The sequence below is a fragment of the Thunnus thynnus genome, chromosome 7 (assembly GCF_963924715.1).
Source record: "Thunnus thynnus chromosome 7, fThuThy2.1, whole genome shotgun sequence".
Lineage (NCBI taxonomy): Eukaryota > Metazoa > Chordata > Actinopteri > Scombriformes > Scombridae > Thunnus > Thunnus thynnus.
In genome coordinates this window covers 6309003-6331242 of record NC_089523.1, presented here as the reverse complement: position 1 = coordinate 6331242, position 22240 = coordinate 6309003, and the positions used below count along the sequence as shown (strand labels likewise).

Genomic DNA, 22240 nt, shown 5'->3' with positions numbered 1-22240 from the left:
GGGCACTCCTTGTGAATGAGTGATCAGATTTTCACTCTTGTTTTCTCCCTTCTTTACAGCAGCAGAGCAGTGTTATGTGTGTACACAGGAAAGTTATCTGTTGTCAAGTCTGATTGTGCTTTGCCTGCATGAGTGTCAGGCATTTTCACAACAACCTAAGCCAGCCGTGGAATTCGGTTGACAATTTGGTTTAAAGCTGGTTAACTTGATTCACAGTCAGTCAGACGGATTTACTGGTGACTGAGAGGCTGAAACACGTTCAGTTGTGCGGCGTAGGAATTTGCATGGCAGTTAGTGTTTGGATTTGGTGTGCCTCCGTGTTCAGAATGTGAGAAATGTAGCTTTCATTGAATGAGAGGCAGCTAGCGAGTCGTAGCGAGAGGGGAGGATGCAGAAAGGGCTGACGACTGTAGGTGTTGCATCATGGGAAGGCAACTTTTCTCTTCAATACAGCTGTCCTCACCCTGGAACATTAACCTTTCTCCTTCCTCTTCTTCAACCTGTTTTATTTTATCCTACAAGTTTTTCTATCACACGAAGATTATTTTCTCTGTCCTTTCTGTCCTGATCTCCTCCCTTTCCTCCACAGATCAGAATAAGAGACCCAAACCAAGGAGGTCGAGACATTACAGAGGAGATTATGTCAGGGGGCCGTAGTGGCTCTACCCCAACCCCACCACAGGTGAGCTATCATGATACGATCCCATGCCAACACTGCTAAGACAGCAGCCATGCTAACACACTTTACTGTTACACTCACAGTTTAGACAGCCATTTCAAAGTCTAGTTACATTGCTTGCAAAAAATATAGAATTTGCAGAACTGTGATTAGGTAAGTGCAACTGGAGTGAACATCTGTGATTTACCAACACTCATAAAATTCAGTTTAGACACCCAAAAATGCAGTTAATTAGGTTTAGTGGTTCACCAAGATGTGTTCAGTGCTTGTTTGCATCAAGTCTTTCTTTCTTGTAGTTTCTAAAGTCTAGATGTCTGCTTACTTCATTACAACACTTACATATATGTTTAAAAGAATTTATATGCCTGTGCTGTCCATATTAATAATTCATGGGGAATCCTATAGGCTGCTGGATCTCATGTGTCGCACTACAACCTGTCAAAATCAAACTGATATACGATTCGCTCTTGGAGTTCTGACAGGTGGCTGAGTTTATCGACTAGACGCTAACGTGGAAAACCTCATGGCTGAAAAGAGTGTTGTCCTCATTATTAAGGTCATACCTCATTTTTTGTGTGTGTATGTCTTCCAACAGACAGCCATATCTGGATCAGAAAGTACAGCAGTGGCTCAGGCCAACGGTGAGAGTGTCACAGCTGCAGCCACACCAGCACTGGTTAGACCAGGTGAGCGCCACATCACACAAAGATATAAGCGCAGTCTCAGCCAGGGCACCTCCTCTGGCTGCACTGACTAAGCTACTATGCTGATAAGCATGAAATGTACTGAATACAAAAGTCAAGGCAATTGGGAGAAGAAATGACTTACTTGCAAGTAAAGTTTTTCTTTTTTATTGGTGTACAGATACCCGTACAGAGACAAATAATGCAGTTTTCATATTAAAGGTATTGAAAGGTTCTTTTGTGCTGCATATCTGGATTGATATAGAATAAATATGTTAGCTCATTTACATATTAATACTAATTTTGGCTTTTCATAAGTCTTAAATCCAACTACATGAGCAGTATTCTCAAAGCTTCTTATTTTGATGCTAAAATATTCCCAGCTAATGGATTCCTCTCTTAATTCACTGTTAAGAGGATGGGTGGGGATGATCCTGTTGCTATGTGTGATGTTTCATGAATTTACAGCTTACTTGCTGCGGTAATTGGTCAAAAAGGGAACAAATCTAATTAATAAAAGAAGCCCATGTTTCATGAGTTTATATGCTGTAATAATTAGATAATGTGATTATAAAGGTATTATGAATCACAGCCTGCAGGTACAGATACTCTAACCAAGTGATATCACACAGCAGCCTCTGGACAATAGGGGAGTCATGAGTTAAACCTGGACAATATCAAGTATATTGTAGCTTCCATCAACCACATGTGCTGATGAAAGGTAATACAGCAGCAACAAAACCAAGTTGTTTGGTGTAGCTTATGGTTATATCCACAGGTAATATCACTGCATAAGAAGTTCTACTCAAAATACTCTCACATTTAATGCTGTTTACTGTGGTTTAAAGCTCAGTGTCACAAAACTTATCGCCCCCAGTAACCACTTTAACTGTTCATGGTTTATCCGATACAATGTGATCAAAGCTGATTCAGTTCCAGCTTTTTTTTTTTTTCAGGAAGTGGATGTCTTGAATTTGGTATGTGGCAAGGGAATGTAGGAGAGGACTGGGACGCACATCAGAAAACTGATAATCGGTTAATATTTAATTCCTATTTGGGGGTTTAAACGTTTGGTCTGACACAGAAATAATATTTTATTTCTCCTAAATCAGCTTTTTTGAAGCTACAGCTCTCTTAGATGTATTGTGAATGTGATTCCAGGTCTATAAGTGAATTGTCAGCAATCTTAATAAAATTTCTTTTCTAACTTTTGACCCTTTAGATGACAGAGGGAAACCTTCGCCTCCTCCTCTGTCAAAGACCCCTGAACTCACTAAGGGTGACCCCATCCCCACAGAGGCTTCCTCCTCTGACACGAACACTAAACCCCCTGCACCCCCTCTACTATCACAAGCAGAATCAGAGGACACCCCTCCCAACACTATTTCCACCCTTGCACCCAGCGCTGCTGTTGCAGACGTGATGGATTCTCCCTCACCTCCCAGGGAATCCACTCCACCTCCCCAATCAGCGCCTGAGGTGCCTGCCTACCCTGCACCCCTCCCCGACCCTGTCCCCACCTCTGCTGCACAGGACAAAACAGACAAGAAAGCCACAGAGGCAAAGGAGGAGGAGGTAAAAGAGGAGGAGAGTAAAGCAGAGGAGGCAGCTGCCTCTTTGGACACACCCCTCGCTCCTTCCTCCACCTCTAACGGTGTGGCGGAGGGGGAGCCAGAAAGGTTGTCGGTCATGTTGCCACCCGGCCACCTGGAGGCCCCTCTGGAGTCTCCCATTGCACAGCCCGAGGAGCTCCGCCTCCCCAACGGCCTGCCGCTCCCAGCCCCGCAAGACCCAGAGGCCCCCGCTGTCAGCACGACAGAACGTGATGATAGCCCCATAGCTGAGCCTGATGTTACACAGACCTCCACAGCCATCACTCAGGCAGCGCCTACACCGGACATCCAAGCCACACCTGCACCTGTTGACCAGTCTGCATCCGCACCTGTTGTCCAGGAGGTTCCCGCAGAACCAGTCGTCCAGGCAGCACCTCCCCAGCCCGAGGTCCAAGAGACAGTTCCTCCAGTCGACCTGGACGTCAAGGAAGATACCCCAGTGCCCCAATCCGACGCCAAGGAAGAGACGCCATCTCCAGCAGAGGCGGTTTCCATAGCTGAGAGCGCCCCAGAAACAGTGCCCACTCCTCCTGCTCCTGTAGCAGAGGAGAGGGAGGACACCCCTCCTCCCCAGACGGTCGCCCCTGCCCTTGTAGAAACTACTATGCAAGGTCAGTCACTTACCACTCATATACGTATTTGATTTGTTTCCTCCTGAATTCCTGCAAGTTGTGATAAACCTTGCATCATGTCTTATGGTTTAGAATTAAAGTCTCCATCGTCGACTTTGTCAAGACTCTTTTGTCAGATATTTTTGGATTTATTGGCTGACTGTGTTTGTCTTCTTCCCTGTAGCTGCTGTGTCAGTGCCAAAGAAAAAGAGGAAGATGAAGGAACTGAACAAAAAGGAGGCAGTGGGAGACCTTCTGGATGCCTTTAAAGAGGTGTGTGTGTGTGTGCGCATTAATGTATGTATTCATTCATTTCCATGCCATCCTACCTGTTTTAATGAGTCTGCGGTTGCTACATGCTGTGACACTGGCAAGGACAGAAACTCCTTAACTCAGTGTGATATGAACCAACCATTCATCATCACAGTCCAGTGAGATAAGAGACATCAGTGTTACTGATATTTTTACCCATATTTTCCTCCAGGAGCAGGTAGTGGCTCCACCAGAACCTGAACCGGCCCCAGCACCAGAGACCCAGCCCCCTGCTGCTTCCCCTCCTGCCCCAGAGGAGGCAGACCTGACCTGGGAGGACAAGGAAGACAAGCTGGACGCCGAGAACATCCAGCCAGATCCTCACTCGCCGACAGCCACCGACAAGAAGTACCAATACAAAGAGGGTGGGTCTCTGAACCTTGATACCTTTCAGTGCCTTACACTGGCAATTCAGTTTGAACAATGACCTTATCTCTCTCACATTCATGAGCTGGCGATATGTCAAGGTGACGAGGTTGGTTTGCGTGACTGAAAATCAGGGAGAGGCATTTTGCATGATTGTGGGTCTGTTCAGTGGAAAACGAGAGTAATGTAATTGCAAGACGTAATATTTGAACAGTACGCCACAGGATGATGTGACAGGTGACACTTTGGAAAAAATAAAACAGCAGAAACAGAACTGAACGGTACATCCTGCCTTCAAAATGAAAGCAAAGAGTTAATAATTTCAGCAGCTCTTTCTGAATTTATTCATCTGTCCATTTTTTTCATTCATTTTTCAGCCTGGTATCTGCCACCTGGTGGACATTTTGATTTATCTACAGACATACTGACCCAGGATCATAAAGCTGCAATCATACCAAGTACTGTACTACAGCGCTGGGGTCTGTGGTGGTGGGGGTGTGTTGTTTTAGGTACCAGTGAGACAATGAAATACAATCCAGGAAGTCGAGTTTGAGTTACAGATGAATGCATTTAAGGACTTATCAGAAGCCAAAACACTGCAAAGCAGTTTATAAAACTAACAGACAAGATTTTACAACTTTGGTCTCAGTGATCTTGAGGTACACAGTTGCACACAGCGTTCACAAAGTAATCTACCAGGAATGTGCGCTTGGATGTATGTGACTGGCCAACGCAGCATGACGTTGAGTTGCGCTCCGGCAAAAGTTGAGTCAGGTTCAACTTTTTTTGCCGGATGGCCGCTGCAGTTTTTTGCTGAGCCCTATGTGGTTCCCACTCCTGCAGCATAAACACACTGCCCCCATTCAAATGAATGAGATAGCTGCTACATTGCCGGATTTGGTCTGAGGCCTTACTCTCCTCCAGTCTGCAGTACTCCTCAGCCATGTAGGGAAGGAGCAGTGCTTTCTTTGACACGTGTTCTTGCTTCATTCTAACTGAGTTGACACTGAGGGGAAAGTGTTTTGAGATGTATTCAATAACAGAACATTCTCGTCATTTTCTGATCATTTTTATTTTTATCCCTGTTTCAGAACAATGGAAGCCAATCAACATGGAGGAGAAGAAGAAATATGACAGGGAGTTTCTTCTGGGTTTCCAGTTCAGCTCAGCCAGCATGAACAAGCCCGAGGGTCTACCAGCCATCAGTGATGTTGTCCTGGACAAGGTGCAGCCACTCACCCTTAAGACACGACCATATATTTGGTCGTGAATCTATTCTATTGTGCACATCATTTTTTTTTATTTCTCTGTTAATATTTTCTTCTTGTTTGCCATTCTGTGAGTCAATAACTTATTTCTGCTAGGTTTTTCATTACCATAGGAACAGTGATGGGATGTAATTGAAGAGCTTGTCACTAGAAACATGGATAGAGATGATGGCAGCATCACATCTTTAAGAGTCTGAGATCTTGTTTCACTTACTTTTCGTGATCATCCATCTCTCCATTCAGGCTAATAAGACCCCTCTGCGCCAACTTGACCCAAGTCGTCTACCAGGGATGAACTGTGGCCCTGATTTCACACCCTCCTTCGCCAACCTTGGCAGGTCTGGCATGGGAGGAGGAGGCAGAGGACCAGTAAGTTAACATTTTGTTAATGTGATCCAGCGCTCCACACTTCCTCGTAGCCCTGGAATTAAACGATGCCGGCTGAAATCGTTCTGTCCTCTAATTGTCCCTCGTCTCTATCTCCCCAGCCTCCAGGTATGGGCATGGGTGTCGGCGGTCCGCGTCGCTCTCAGCAGATGCAGAGGAAAGAGCCTAGGAAAATCATCACCAGCATGTCACTCAGTGATGACGTGCAGCTGAACAAGGCAGAGAAAGCATGGAAGCCTTCAGCGAAGAAAGTCGTCGTTCGCAACCGCGCAGGAGAGGAGTCAGGGGAGGATTCAGAGCAAATGAAGACCCAGGAGCTGTTTAAACGGGTTCGCAGCATCCTCAACAAACTGACCCCCCAAAAGTTTCAACAGCTAATGAAACAGGTTACGGAACTGACTATTGACACTGAGGAGAGGTTGAAAGGAGTCATAGACCTCACCTTTGAAAAGGCCATCTCCGAGCCAGACTTTTCGGTGGCCTATGCCAACATGTGCCGCTGCCTTATGGGGGTAAGTGATGCCACACACAATCTAGGAATATGTGTAGAATACAGTAAACCTGAATGTTTACTTTGGGCTGTTGGGATTTAGATTTTCTTTGATATAGTGTGTTAAATGTCAAACTAAGTAAATTGTATTTCTCACTACATAATCATGTTTTAAACTACTAATAATTTTAAGGTTTATGGAGACTAAATGCACTCGAGCCAAAGTTTACATTTGACATAGTTTGTGTTTCAAAAAATAATGTGAATTATGATCTCTGTGTAATAAGTGTTTTTTGGGTTGGTTATCATCTGTGTTTGTCTGTTTTAACATCTTGAGTTCTGCATCATGAATAATAGCCATATTAGGTCACAAGAAATGCCCACTAATTGAATCAGCTATATCTCTTGTATGGCTGATTGATTATCAGTACTAGCGTGTTCAATCTCATCACTGCTGGGGTCCTTCACCACGAGGTAATAAAAGCTGGGTATTTGATAAAGTTGATTGATTACAGTACTACATCTAGACCAATCACAGATATGTTGCCAGCATCATGGACTGAAGGAAATGACAGCTTTAGGCTGCTGAAAGAACACAACTGTCATGTTCTGAAATGTTCTAAATTAAGCCTGTATTTTGTTTTTGATGGAGATATTCAGACTTAGGTATTGAGCAGAAAACTGTATAAATGAGGGAAAATGGTTCAATGAAGAAACCATGTTTCTATGGTTCATTTATAATTCAGATTAGGTCTTCACCTCTCAAATCTTTTTGAATAGATAACTTGGGGGCAATATGGTGACAGGTGATAAAAGAAGGAATAAAATGGTTGGTGTTGGTTTTTCTGTCTTGTCACTGTGGGTAGCAAACAGACACCACTGACAGGCTCCAGTGATAACCTTAATTTAGTGCCACGTGTCTGGGCCACTGATCTAAGTGATGGGATTGAGGAACTGAGGAGCCACTTACACCACATAACCCTGCACCCTGATTTTTCCAACTCTTTGCTTATACACATTTTCTCTGTTCTTTTCAGCTTAAAGTCCAAACCACAGATAAGCCGGGAGTCACTGTGAATTTCCGCAAGCTGCTACTAAACCGATGCCAGAAGGAGTTTGAGAAGGACAAGGACGATGATGAGATCTTCGAGAAGAAGCAGAAAGAGATGGAGGCTGCTGCAGGGGTATAGTACTGCCTCATAAGATAGTACTTTTTTGAATAAAAACATTCATGTTGAAGGTTTGGTCTGTGGTTAGAAGTTTGAGGGTATATTTTGGGAGGAAGGCACCTCTTCAATTTTCTCCTCTTCATCCACTTCACATGTGATGTCATTTCCCTGACAGGAGGAGGAGAAGCAGCGGCTCCATGAGGAGCTGGAAGAGTGCAAAGACAAGGCGAGGAGGCGCTCACTGGGTAATATCAAGTTCATCGGTGAACTGTTCAAGCTCAAGATGCTCACAGAGGTCATCATGCATGACTGCATTGTAAAGCTGCTTAAAAACCATGACGAAGAGTCCCTGGAGTGCCTGTGTAGACTGTTGTCCACCATCGGCAAGGACCTAGACTTTGAGAAGGCCAAGGTACAACAGCAGTGTGACAGATGCACACATAAATCTAATAAATTAGTAGTTTCAATGTATCAGCTTGCAAATGTAGTGACTTGGATTCATAGAGACATACTCTCACTAAACTGTTTTTGTCTTTAGCCTCGTATGGACCAGTACTTCAATCAGATGGAGAAAATAATAAAGGAGAGGAAGACCACCTCCAGGATCCGCTTCATGTTGCAGGATGTGCTGGACCTCCGACGGGTAAATCAAATACGCAAACATGCAGTTTGCTACTTTACATGGCTTGGAGAATTTTAGCGTTCTCTGACAACTCAAGGAAAGCAGTTGCAATAGAGTTACAGCAGAGCCAACCAGACCACATGAAATAGTTGACAGCGGTCCAAAGCTGGTTGACGGGAGCAACCGGACAGCCGTCACTGCCAAGCCTTGTTGTCAAAATGTCTGGGTAAAAATGATCAAAACCATATCAGTGCTCCAGGGTTTTAATAATTTCATTCCTTTTGCATGGGCATGTTTAGCTCGTTATTTAATACCCCTTGTGGTGCTCATTTGTGCTTTTTGTCTTTTAGCACTTAGAGGAAACGTCCATGTTAGTCTCTGTTTATGCGTGACTGTGTTTCAGACTACATCTACAATAAGTCGCCTAAATCGAGCACACATCGTTGGCCTTCTGTGCTCACTAGCTGACATTTTGCTCTTGTTTTGGTCCCCCCTGTGTGCGCAGAAAACTTCTCTAAACCGACCTTAAAACATGAGTATAGAGGCAAGTTGTTCTCACATGCCACATGCCTTATTGTCGGACGTAGTCTGAGACTGTTTGTGGTGCAACTCGCAGCCCCAGAGACGCCCACACTGGTCCTTTAGCCCTGGCCTGTGCGAGTCTTAAAGGGGCTAAGAAAAAAATGTCTTCCTCAGCTCTTTAATGCAGGGCAGCTCCTAAACACAGAGCTGCTCTGTGCCATAAGCTGAGACAACGACTCCATCTCTCTCAGTAGCATGTTAATTCAGCCTGCTTTTGGCTGTCTTTCAATAGTTCATTGAAGAGTATCTAGTGTAAGCATTTGTCTGTCTTGTGGTGATTATCCTTTTTTTTTTGGTTCCACCATCTTATTTCAGAGCTAAAGCCAGTTCTTTCTAGTGGTGCTGAGGCTTATTTCTCTGAAGGAATGCTGCAGTCCTGTAGTTAGGCTCCCAGTCCCGCCCACACAGTGTTAAAAAACCTGCTGTCTTCAGTGTTTTTACAAGCCAAAATCAGCTGCTCCAAGTCAGCAAATTGGCCCAATTTAACAGCTAAACACATATCCTTTGCTATTTCCTTTCTAGGCAAACATGAGGAGAGTTAAAGAGTCACTACAAAGTTGATCTCTCAATCAGTTTGGATTCTAGTCTCTCTTATGCAAGCTTTGTTTCGTTAGGCAAAACAAGAAATACCTGAGAACACTTCACTTGGTGTAATTTGTCTCCAGAACCTGCTTGTTAGGTTTTAAAAGTTAACGCCTTTTTTTCTTAGGCAGAGAAGTTATTTACTCCTAATACTATGCTCTACTTGCAAAGAAAATATGTGTATTTCAAAATCATAAACTCCCTGTGAAGGCAAAATATGCCAAAAGTGGAACCGTCAGCGAATTATTTTGTCATACTGTGCACCTATTGCCCTGTACTCACCATTTCTCCCCCCACCCCATCCCAGAATAACTGGGTGCCCAGGCGAGGTGACCAGGGCCCCAAGACTATTGACCAGATCCACAAAGAGGCTGAGCTGGAGGAGCACAGGGAGCACATGAAGGTGCAGCAAGCCCTCATCTCCAAGAAGGAGTCAGGTGGCGGTCCAGGAGGCAGGATGGGTGGTGGAGGAGGTCCCGGGGGTCGTGGGGGGCCTCACACCCCAGGCCGTGGTGCTCCTCCCCAAGATGAGGGCTGGAATACAGTGCCCATCTCCAAGAACCGACCTATTGACACATCACGCCTTAGCAAAATCACAAAGGTAGGAGAGAGAGGCTCCTTTTTATCTGGTGCTGGTATGCATCGTAGTTCATCATTACACACATTATATCTGCTAACGCCAAGTTTCATGTTTTGCCAGGATTTAGCTGTATGTTACTAATAATTGTATTCTCACACTTTTACCAACTACTCTCACATCACAACATGTAAACATTTTCATTACTTAAGCTGTAATAGAACACGAGACACTTCCATTTATGTTTCCTGTTTGTAATTTTACCCGGTTGTTTAGTTTTAACCAACAGTCTCTTCTTTTCAGACCCCTGTTCTCGACTTCAACAATCAGTTGCTCGCTCCAGGAGGTAAAGGCACATGGGGGAGCTGGGGAAAGGGTAGCAGTGGCGGTACCAGCACCAAACCTGCAGATTCTGGTAGGTTTCACAGACGGTTTGGGCATACGTTTGATATATATCTAGTTTAGCACCTCAGAGCTGAAACTCAACATGTGCAATGTGTGTGTTTTCCTTCCCAGGCTCAGAGTCAGGCGGCCGTCCAGCCACCAGCACTCTGAACAGGTTCTCAGCCTTGCAGCAGCCTTCGAGCTCTTCACTGGACTCAGATAGAAGAGTTCCTCAGAGGTGAGGAGCAGATATAAGTTCTAATACTGCATTTCTTTTGCTGTACATCTTAACATGTAATGCATACTTAGATAAAAACATTTTCTACTGATCATTTTTGTTGTGTATTGAGCGGTGTCCACCCAAAAAAATAGTTTGAAGCTCACCGTGGCTTCCCCTGGCTCTGCTCTCCCTCTGTCCCTCTACAGAAACAGCTCGAGTCGAGAACGCAGTGACCGCTTCGACCGCTCCGATCGTGGCTTCGACCGACGGGATGACCGTGATCGAAACCGGCTGCAGGTCACCAAGCGCAGCTTCAGCCGGGAGAAGGAGGAGAGGAGTCGGGAGAGAGAGCAACGCGGGTCAGCAGATCCAGTCCGCAGAGTTGCAAGCATGACGGACGACAGAGACAGAGGCAGCAGAGAGCGAGCCAGGAGCAAAGAGAATGGTAGGTGACTTATATTCACACACAACAAACTGTGGAAATGATATTTTACTTGCTTGTTTGAAATGTAGCTAATACAAATTCAGTTTTCTAGCATTGGTGTTTTATTTATTTCTTGTATTGTGTGTGTGTGTGTGTGTGAACAGTGAAGCGGGAGACCGTTGCCACCCCTCCACCTCCGCAGACACCCACCAAGCCTGCCTTGACCGAGGAAGAGCTGGACAAGAAGTCCACAGCCATCATTGAGGAGTACCTCCATATCAACGACATGAAGGTTTGCACTGACACTCCTTCCCAAACAGTCATTCATTAAATCCTAATCAAACACTAACAGGAATAACTTCAGGGTGTACATGTTACAAAATCAATCTTGTCATCAACAATGTCAATATTAACACATCTTTAAGAAATATTTCCAGGTTTAAACTAACAACGTACAAACACACACTCCCTTTTCTCTGTAGTGTTTTTCTCTTTTGCTGCAACAGTTTTGAAGGAAAAGGAATTGTGTAGGACACAACACTGAATTTTAAAGCTCATAGAGAGCTGATTCAAATAGTATGAGACATCTGTCAGCACACAGTGACAGCCATTAGAGTCACGCAACGCTAACACTCACTACTCTCTTGGTGTCTCTCTGCCAACAGGAGGCTCTGCAGTGTGTGCAGGAGGTGAACAGCACTCAGCTGCTGTTTGTGTTTGTACGAAACGGGCTGGAGTCGACACTGGAGCGCAGCACCATCGCCAGAGAGCACATGGGCCTGCTGCTGCACCAGCTCATTAAGACCGGCATCCTCCCAACACAGCAGTACTATAAAGGGTCAGTATGGAGCCCCAGTGGTCATTTAGTTCATGGTAACAAAGCAATATGTTATGTGTAAAATGTTTTTGAATTTAAGAGTAGACCTAGTAAGTAAATATATGTAGGCAAGAGCAGATGTAGTTGGACCAGACTCTACAGAGCTTTAAGTGTTGATTAATTTTAAGTTTATAACAAAATGATTTAATCCCACGGGGGAGATGCTGGCAGATTTCAGTATTAACGTGTTAATGATTCTGCTCAAGTGATTTTTAAGCAGTTGCTGTAATAGAGAAATGTATAAATAACTGTGGTCAACCAAAAAAGTCAGTTTCCATATGCTGGTGTCCGTATGGTGCCATGTTTCCTAGTTTTCACATCTACTGAGTAATTTTCTTTATTCTTTAATTCTTGAATAAACTTTAAAGTTGGAGCTCTGTGTGTGTGTGTCTTCAGGCTTCAGGAAATCCTGGAGGTGGCTGAAGACATGGCAATAGACATCCCCCACATCTGGCTGTACCTGGCAGAACTGATCACTCCCATGCTCCATGAGGGAGGCATTCCCATGGGAGACCTGTTCAGGTTAGTCTCAGGCCTCAGCATTTTAGAAATCTGCAAGTGAAGTTAACTCTGTGATTGTTTTTTAATGTGTTCATTTGATGTGTAACCCATGTTGACCTGTTTGCTCTACAGGGAGGTTTCAAAGCCTTTGCTCCCTCTGGGCAAAGCCGGAGTCCTGCTAGTCCACATCCTCACTTTACTCTGCAAAGGAATGGTGAGTGAACTGTCTGATATCATGAGTGATGCCATTGATCTGCAACCTATTACATTTTAGGGTGCATTACAGGCTCTTTAAAATTGCTAACTGATATATTTTTGTTCCAGTAGCTAATGTTTTATGCCAATCACTAGCTTTGAATTCAACCATTTTCATACAGAAAGCAGTAGTGTTCTTGGCATGACCAAAAAACCTCTTTGGACATTATGTAACACAAGACACTAAATAAATAAGTAAATGTGAATCAGTGCATGTTACAGTGATGAATGTGATTTGTCAATGTGTTTCTATCCCTTCTAGAGCCATAAAAAGGCGGGCACAATGTGGAGGGAGGCGGGGCTCCGGTGGAAGGACTTCCTGCTTGAGGATGAAGATGTCAACAAGTTTGTGACAGAAAAGGTGAGAGGACACTCACCAGTTCATTTACTGCAATATTCCCAATATATTGAACAACTGTTAATCATCTATTATACTGGCTACTGTATAGTTTTGACTGAAAAAAGTTAGACTAAACACAGACGAAGTAAGTTTGTTGAGTGGTTAGAGATAAAATGAGGATGTGTTGAAAAAGATGAGCAGGAAGTCTGTTTCTGTCTTCATGGTGTTGAGCAGAATGTGGAGTTCACACTGGGCGATGAGTCTGAGAAGAGCAAAAAGAAGGAGCTGAGCTCTGCAGAGCTGACCAAACAGCTGGACAAACTGATCCAGGACAAGGCCGACAACCAGAGGATCTTTGACTGGATTGAGGTTTGAATTGTATTATTTTACTGCCATGATTGTTTACGATTTGGTCCAATTCACATTCTTTACCGGCTTAAAGTGAGGCTATGGTCTTGCCTATGTCACGAGAACCAAATGACCTCATTTTAAGTTTTATATTAATTGCTTTGTCTGTAAAAGTAAAAGGTATTTTGTAATAAGTAAATGTAAGACCTAAGTATGCCAGCAAAACAATGCAGGAGAACAACTTTTTTTTTTTTTTTTTTTATCAAAGTCCACATCTGTGTGATGTAATTTGAGTTTTAAGATATCCAGAACAGGCTGTGAAATTCAAGCCAGTACATTTATTTGTCACCTGGGTCAAAAGAGTTTACAACTGCTGCTGGTTTTAATAAAACATGTAATGAGGTTGACTCACAGTAAACATTTTTCACAGGTTACAGGTTCCCACTTTTTGTTGTTATTTAGCGTTTCTTCTAGCTTTTCTTCTACTAGCCTCCAGTTTTCTTAAATTTGTCTCTGTGCAGGCCAACCTGGATGAGCAGCAGACCTCCTCCAACATGTTTGTCAGAGCACTGATGACCTGCATCTGTCAGTCAGCAATCATCTGTAAGTCACACCTTGCACATTCCTCATTAAAGACTGTTAATAGTGGACTCAGATGAAGATGTGACAGAGTGTTGCTGATCCCTTTCTGTTTGCTGAAATGTATGAATGTGGAAGATATGAAAATAAGTCAGATAATGCCCAGTATAACTGTTAGCCTATCAGGTCTGTCACTGGCTATGCCTTTAGAGTCTTGTTGGATGAAGTTTTCCTGAAATCCCTCCCTGCAGGTGAGAACCCCTACAAGGTGGACGGTGAGCAGATCAAACAGAGGGCTAAGCTGCTGCAGAAATACCTGAAGGATGAGCAGAAGGAGCTGCAGGCTCTCTATGCCCTGCAGGCCCTGATGGTGCAGATGGAGCAACCAGCCAGTGAGTGGCCAAAACAAACCTACTGTTATCCTTTCATTACCATTGATATTTGATGTTAGTCACAACTCTCAGATGTCCTACATTTCAGTTTTCTTCTATGCATTATTTTTCTGTAAAAATAACGCATAGAAGAAAATGATCTGATTAATTGTTCTTGGTAAGCTTTTTTGTTTGAAGCTGGTTTTAAGTTTGTTTAAATCATCATAAAATATCTTAGAGACCTCTGGTCATCCTTATTGTGTCAGTCTAAAGTGACTTCACACTACAGATGTGAATATTTCCTGTCTTTCTTCCATCCATCAGATCTGCTGCGGATGTTCTTTGACACGCTTTACGATGAGGACGTGATCAAAGAGGAGGCCTTCTACAAGTGGGAGTCTAGCAAAGACCCCGCCGAGCAGCAGGGCAAGGGCGTGGCCCTCAAGTCCGTCACTGCCTTCTTCACTTGGCTCCGCGAGGCTGAGGACGAGTCCGACAACAGCTAGGGCCTCCGGGGACCGCCGTGGGAACTGGTGGCATTTCAGAAAGGATTCTTGGGGAGAGCGAATGTTCTGTGGATGATTCAGACGAGTCTGAATCAGCAAAATCCTTCTGCATAAACAGAAAAAAAAGCAAGAAAAAAATTCTTCAACTGGGAGAGATTGTATTATGGATCGAGCGTTCGATCATGTTATTTTTTTGTTTTCTTTTTCGTTTTGGATTTCTCGTTTTTCCTTGCGCAACCGAATGTCTTTTTTGAAGTAAATGAGAATACAGGATAAAATAGAAAGAATAGATATGAGAGAGTATACTGAGAAGCGTTACAAGCCGTGGGAGATAATGCTGTTTCCTTCAGTATTTTTTTGAGGTTTATCTCCTGTTTTCAAATGGCTTTCCCTTGCCACGGCAACACTATCCAAGACACTTTGCTTAATGACAGATTTAAAAAAAAAAACTTTAAGAGGCTGTTCACATCTATATTTTTGATGACTTCATCCTTCATCATGTTGACACGACAAGGCAACATTGTCATGTCACATGTACGGTGTTTGATCTACATGACACGCTTATGTAGACAGCTAGCTTTTTTTCCTCTTCTTTCCGGTGTTGGATGATTGGAGTGTGTGTTTTATAATAAAATAGAAAACTACAAAGAAAAGTGGCGAGAGTTATCTAACGGACATTTCAGACATGAGTTTAAGTAACGGTTGTGGACTCCCAAGGACTTCAAGCAGACTTTATGAGGACGGTGTCACTGAGGAGAGGGGCAATGAACATTGACCATTTTTGCTGCTGGGGGGGTGACAATGCTTCCCTGACGCCCCTCGCCCCACCCCAACACCCCCCTACCTACCCTACAATGTGTCTGTTTAACTTGTTTCCTGCGCTTCAAAAAAAGAAACTGGACTGAGAAAGGGAGAGCAAGAGTGAGGGCACATGGCTGAACCTCCTACAAAACCTGGTGTTGGATTTTTAAAAAGATACATTATCATTATTGAAACTTGAAAAAAAGGTATACAAACAAAAATCCACTTTAATGAAAAAGGACTTTTAAAAAAGTAAAGTTAAAAAAAGTAAAGTTTAACAGTACGAATCCTAAAGTGTTTTCTGCTTCCATGAGTGGAAATGCATTTCAGGAGAGTTCTGTGCATATATGATGAATTGTTTTTTTTGTTTTGTTTTTTCAAAAAAAATGCTAATGTAATGCCATGTAATTTTCCCCACTTCTGAAGCAAAGTGGCAGTTTTCCCCTGTATTTATATTTTTCTCTCCTCAGCTGGCAGAAGGTGCTTGCAATTATCCAACCCAAGTCATTGATTACAATTTAATTGAAAATTTGTAAATACTTTTTTGCTTTACTTTATTAAAAAGATATTTAATTAAAGAAATTAATGCCTCTTTTCACGTCCAAAACTGGAAGAGATAATAAAGATTGTTGCAAATAAAACTCCCATACTTGTGCTTTTGTGACGGCAGTTTAGAGGGCAGTTATCCCGTTCAATGTGAAACTCACCTCTATGATCTCGAAAGCCACTTGCACCCAGCAACACCTCTACTGTACATGAACTGTCAGCACAGGATGTAGATCCTGCTCTTCGTGTTCCTCAAACATTCAGAGAATGTACTGTTGTGGTTTTCATTGTGTTTTGTACATGCTACTGTTTTTCCAAAGGCATGGTAGCTTCCGTCGACACATGAAGCCTTGGTGTGGAACCTATAGTTCTATTCCTAGTGTGTGTGTGTTTGTATTTGGGATGCCTCTGACCTCTTTCTACACAGTCCTATTCCAAGGATGGTCAGATTTTGCAAAAGCTTCCCCTTGCTGCCATCTTGGGCCACCATACTTGTAATGTCACCAAATGTTTACTCGCATTGCATCAATGGCTCTTTGATTTGATGGGAAGAAACACCAAAAATAGAACTTTTAGTCCTCTTACTAGCTTTTTATTGGGCTCTAAGCAGCAGCAGCAGATTGAGTTTACTCAGTTGTCAGACCTCAGCTCTCAGTTGTTTTTTTGTTTTGTTTTTTTTAATAAAAAATTTGATTTGTCCAATACTTTGGTTTTTGACAAAATGCCTGCAAAACGTAAAGGACCACTGTTTAGGATTTAGTGGCATCTAGTATTGAGGTTGCAGATTGCAACCAACCAAATACACCTCCCCTCCCCTTCCAAGCGTGAACCACAAAAACACAAGAGGCCCTTCTTGATCCAGTGTTTGCTTTGTCCATTTTGGGGTACTGTAGAAACATGCCGGTGCAACATGGCGGCCTCCATGGAATAGGGACCCACTCTCTATGTAGACATAAAGGGCTCATTTTAAGGTAACGAAAACACAATGATCCTTATTTTCAGGTGATTATACACTAATTAAAACATACATATGAATATTATATTCCATGACTGCCAATAAATCCCCCTAAATCTTAGACACTGGTTCTTTAATGACATTCCCATAAGCCTCAGCTGTACTGTGTTTAGCGCCAATTAGCAAATGTTAGCATGCTAACATGCTAAACTAAAATGGTGAACATGTTAAACATTATGCCTGCTAAACATCTGTATGTTGGTTAGCTTTGACACTGTTAAGTCTGACAGGGTGAGCACATTAGCATGCTAATGTTAGCATTTAGCTCAAAGCTTAAGTACAGCCTCACAGAGCTGCTAGCATGGCTCTTAATAGTTTGTCTACTCAGAAAAATGCACTTTTCTATGTAGACAAGTTTCTCTGAAAATGAGCTATCTTTTATAATCATTGACTGTTGAGCAGACAAGGCCTGTGCTGGTCTGCGGTTGAACCTATAACTAGCCAATGTACCTCTTTCAAAGCTAGCCTCCAATCCACATATTCTCATAGTGGGTTTCTTTTATTAGCCTCTTAGGAGCTGAAACATTATATTTGGGTTTTCTGTCCATAAACTAGACTGCACAGATATTAGAATATACCGGCTAGTGAGGTAGCCAGCAACTAGAGTCTGAAACTCGTGGGAGCTGTAGTTGCTAATATGTATCACTTGGTGCTCAAAGTTCCTGAAGCACAGGACAAACAGCCCATTAAAGTTGTTCAGTCGGGCATGAAGAAGAGGGGTGTGGTCATTGGGAGAAATTATGTAACTGGGCGCACAGCAGACAGTAGAAAAAAGATGTAGAGTCTGTGATGTCATCCTCATGTTTCTATGGTTGTCCACAGACTGGGCTGCATACTGAACACAGTGCTGGACTTCTCGGGGAACTCCAGAAAGTAAGACTTGGCCATCCTTGAACCTTCAACATTTGGTTACATGACTAGTTGGCTATGTTTAAGACAGACAAACAGCCAAGAAACACAACAATTTTCATTTTTCATCCTCCATTAAAGTTTTCTCAGGGATTTGACCTTGACTGGCATTGGGTTCTATCACTGGGTATTCTCCAAGTAAAGGAATGTTTTTATATAGCCACAAGGTGCAATTAAATACCTTTTATTAGGAACTGCTTTGATTTTAACGTTGTATTTCCATCCTAAGGTTTTGAGCTCTGCAGCATTTTTTAATCCATCATAATTTGATCCACTGCTACAAAACCAAAAAGTGTCCATATCTGATTTGTAATGCTGCATTTTCCACAGGTTCAACTCTCACATAGGGGGCTCTGATCTCCCCAAAAATGGATGCACTTACACACATACAAACAACACATACAGTACAACAGACCTGTGCACAGACAGACTTGGACACACTGAGGTGCAGGAGCACGTTGTAACTGAGATTACTGGAACTGGTGTCAGTGTGGCTCCACAGCTGCGTGTCCTGAACACATCGGCACAGTGATCCATTGATCTATCAAGCATAATAGCATAATGGCAGTTAAAGATAAAACTAACATGTAACCTATTACTGGCAGGGAAAGTTGGTTGTTGTACTAACAGGTTAAGGCTCCACAAAATAGAGTGCAAATCAAAATATAGCAAAGTAGATGTTCAGTGATGTGATGAGAGAATTTCAAACAAGTGTGTTTCATTGAAATGAAAAGGGAGAAAAACAGGGGTCAGCTTGAGTGTGTATTGCGTAAAAACATACAGAGATTGATATTTTCAGAGTAGTTTGCAGGTACTTAACGGTTAATTTGAGGACATTTTACAGAAGGGTTGGTGCAATTAGGTACAAATTATAAAATGGGAAAAAGGATACTTGGTCGAGTTATAGTTTCAACATTTTTTCAACAGTTTCCTAAAAGTAGTTGCTGTGTAGGTGGTCGTTCAGGAGTTTATTATAAAATTAAAGGACCTGTTAAATAAATGTTACCATTGAGTAACAGTTTTCTAGACAATAGGTTAGGTATGTACAGAAAGTGTTGAGGTGTGCAAACATTAAAATTAACCCACCTCATCATATATGCCATTTATCAAATATATACTATTTTTATACAGTCTATGGATATATATCTGATTAATGAAGAAGTAGAGGAAGTGTTACAAGTAAAACTCCTGCATTCAGAATTGTACTCAAGTGAAAGTACAAATGTATTACCATCAAAATATAATTAAGGTACCAAAAGTATAGTCTAAGTGCTCATTATGCAGAATGGTCCATTTCTGAATAATATATATTCTATTATTGGATTATAATTATTGATGCATCAGTGTGTAAGCATAACTTAACCCAGGTGCAGGCTGTGCAAAGATGCTTCTGAGACAGTTCAGCACATAATAGCAGGGTGTAAGATGCAAGCAGGAACAGTGTACATGGAACGCCATAACCAAGTGGCTGGCATAGTGTACAGGAACATCTGCAGTATGGGCTGGAAGTCCCAAGGTCAGAATGGAAGACACCTCCTAAGGTGGTTGAGAATGACCAAGCTAAGATCCTGTGGGACTTCCAGGTCCAAACTGACAAACTGGTAATGGCTAACCAACCGGACATCTTGTTGACTGACAAACAACAGAAGACAGTGGTGATAGACGTAGCAATCCCAAGCGACAGCAATATCAGGAAGAAGGAACATAAGAAGCTCAAAAAATACCAAGTGCTGAAAGAGGAGCTAGAAAAGATGTGGGGAGTAAAGGCAACGGTGGTGCCAGTGGTAATCGGAGCACTGGGGGCTCTGACCCACAAACTGGGAGAGTGGTTCCAGCAGATTCCAGGTACAACATCTGAGGTCGCTGTCCAGAAGAGCGCAGTCCAAGGAACAGCAAAGATACTGCACAGAACCCTCAAACTCCCAGGCCTCTGGTAGAGGACCTGAGCTTGAGGAAGACACACCACCATCACCACCCCCCATGAGAGGAGGGTGAGAGGAGGAATTTTATTATTTTATACATACACACATACATACAATATAATACTGCTGGATAGTTAAATCTATAATAATGCATCATAATGTATATGTTGATTATACTTTGTATTAATAACCCAAATCTACAAAGTAGCAAAAACTGTGAAATAAGAAATGTAGTGGACAAAAAAATACAATATTTTATCTGAAATGTAGTGGCATAGAAGTATAAAATAGAATAAAATGGAACTATTCAAGTACAGTACAAGCACCTCTAAACTGTACTTAAGTAGGCTACAACGCTTGAATAAATGTACTTTGTTACACCTTTGTCCACCACTGATAAATAACACTTTCTTTTTTACAAGAAGGAAGAAAGGAAAGGAGTTGAACCAGGAGAAAACCTGGAAATATACAATTTAAACTTGTTAAAAACCCTTCTCTCCAGAGAAGGAAGTAGTGCTGACATGCAGCAGCAGCCAGTCTAAACAGGGTCCAGTCCAACACCACAGCCAAGAGCATCAGTTTCTCCACTGACGGTGTAGAGACCAGAGGTTCACTGGTTTTAGGTTGGAATACATTTAGATTTTAACCTTCATTTATGGACATGACGTAGTAAAGATTCACATAACTGCAGTAATGTAGTGGCACATTTAAAAAAAAACCAAAGATTCTGAGACATGACCAGTCTCAATCAGTGTTGCTCCAAACACACTGACATGCACTCACACTGCATGTGTCTGAATTAAAACAGGAAAGAGAAAGAATATCCAGTGTTCAGTCTTGCATCCATGTGTGTTCAGGATGCTCCGGTTTCCTCTCTCAGTCCAAAGACATGCGGGACAGGTTAGCTGGAGACTCTCACCACTGAGTTTGGGACTGTTGCCAAACAGAGGTTTTCAAAAAGCTGCTCTGTGTATCACTGCCTTGTTTTGTCAGAAGAACAGCGTCTGTGAGTAAGCCCGTGCTGTACACTTTACTTGTGGTAGCGAGGCAAACATACTGGGAGAAGGTCGCCAGTTCAAGTCTCCAGACTGTGCAGAAATACCAGTGCTGATGAGGGGGAGTGGGCACAGAGCTTTGGCTCTCAGCCTGAACACAAGACAGAAATAGAAACTGTGGTTGCGCTGGAAAGCTCCTAAATGCATCTTGATCCAGAGGAGTATGTATGCTCAGCAAACTTTGCTTAGGCAAACAATAAATACACCTCAGCGTTCCCATATTTTTACTTTCAACATTTTTAGGCGCTTGACTCTGGAGTCACATCTTCCTCTCAGCAGTTTCCCTTTCGACCAAAGCTTTCTCTTCAGCAGCACTTTGCACAATAGCTACATCAGAAACCTTTGTAGGCTGTAAATTCAACCTCCATGTAACCTTACCCAGAGTCAGACCGTCATTTTAAACTGCCCTTATCAGCTTATCTCACTTGTTACGAGACCTGCTCTCTCCCTGCTGACATGCTCAGCCTTGGGGGAATCACCTTATCTTTAACCTGCTTTCACTTGGCTGAAGTATCACAGTCAGCTGGACCCGGTTTTCAGATGACATTTTCACACTGTTGCGTCAGGGCTGGCCCGTAAGGCCACGAACCTATCATTCCCTTTCCATGTAATCCTTCCAAAGTGTATTTGCACAGGGTATTGTGACTAGGTAAGCGGCCAGGCGGGCGCTGTACACCTCAGGTTCTTATAGTTGAGACTCAACAGAGGGAAAATCCTGAAAGAGCTTACTGATATTGTATTGTATACTAGCAAATATTCTGCTTTTTTCCATTTGGATCAATATGTGTCAAGAAAGTGTTAATCTGATGAACAATGCACAGGTTTAAATCATTTCTAAGCTACATTTCTTAAAGAAATAGTCCCCTGTGCAGTGGTGACAGATAAACACAGATCAGACTGGCTGAGCAGGAGCTTTGTGTGGAGAGGAGATTCTAGTTTGGCATTTACTTACATCTGCTTGATGGTTTTGCAGATTTTGCAGGAACAGTGTTTACACCCATAAGGTTTTTAAATACATTTCTTCACAGCTGGTTATCTGCATCTGCTGCCTGCTAATGGATTTTTAATGGTTTATAGAACACGACTCTGTGCACATCTGTTGTGTGTTTGTTAAGTGTTTTCAGGAGTTTTTATCTGTTTGAGGCAGGTAAATCCAAAAAACCCCACACTGCTAGGTGTGTTCTTTACCCATGTCCCAATTCCACAACTCTAACAGGGCTTGCATACGTGTGCTCCCCCTGGAAAA

The 22240-nt window shown here is 42.7% G+C and overlaps 1 protein-coding gene and 1 non-coding gene across 12 annotated transcripts in view; both read left to right on the top strand.

The window, feature by feature from the left end:
• The window catches only part of LOC137185696 (eukaryotic translation initiation factor 4 gamma 1-like), a 40608-nt gene extending 23811 nt beyond the window's left edge, over nt 1–16797 (top strand). For 9 of the 11 annotated variants that reach the window (XM_067594001.1, XM_067594000.1, XM_067594006.1 and 6 more), the window contains 25 exons: nt 590–682; nt 1275–1365; nt 2585–3586; nt 3771–3859; nt 4071–4263; nt 4642–4722; nt 5356–5489; nt 5776–5901; nt 6021–6431; nt 7447–7593; nt 7754–7990; nt 8117–8221; nt 9672–9965; nt 10245–10356; nt 10458–10563; nt 10752–10990; nt 11134–11261; nt 11635–11807; nt 12243–12368; nt 12480–12561; nt 12865–12963; nt 13177–13311; nt 13812–13893; nt 14121–14261; nt 14565–16797. In XM_067594001.1, the coding sequence (XP_067450102.1) occupies nt 590–682; nt 1275–1365; nt 2585–3586; nt 3771–3859; nt 4071–4263; nt 4642–4722; nt 5356–5489; nt 5776–5901; nt 6021–6431; nt 7447–7593; nt 7754–7990; nt 8117–8221; nt 9672–9965; nt 10245–10356; nt 10458–10563; nt 10752–10990; nt 11134–11261; nt 11635–11807; nt 12243–12368; nt 12480–12561; nt 12865–12963; nt 13177–13311; nt 13812–13893; nt 14121–14261; nt 14565–14746 (4608 nt within the window). In that variant the 3' untranslated portion in view covers nt 14747–16797. The remainder of the gene's footprint in view (nt 1–589; nt 683–1274; nt 1366–2584; nt 3587–3770; nt 3860–4070; nt 4264–4641; nt 4723–5355; nt 5490–5775; nt 5902–6020; nt 6432–7446; nt 7594–7753; nt 7991–8116; nt 8222–9671; nt 9966–10244; nt 10357–10457; nt 10564–10751; nt 10991–11133; nt 11262–11634; nt 11808–12242; nt 12369–12479; nt 12562–12864; nt 12964–13176; nt 13312–13811; nt 13894–14120; nt 14262–14564) is intronic. The other 2 variants (XM_067594004.1, XM_067594011.1) reach the window with 1 other exon arrangement.
• On the top strand, nt 7297–7371 carry LOC137186937 (small nucleolar RNA SNORD66). The gene has a single exon (XR_010929149.1). It is a non-coding gene; the product is annotated as a small nucleolar RNA SNORD66 (small nucleolar RNA).
• Nucleotides 16798–22240: the final 5443 nt, after the last annotated feature.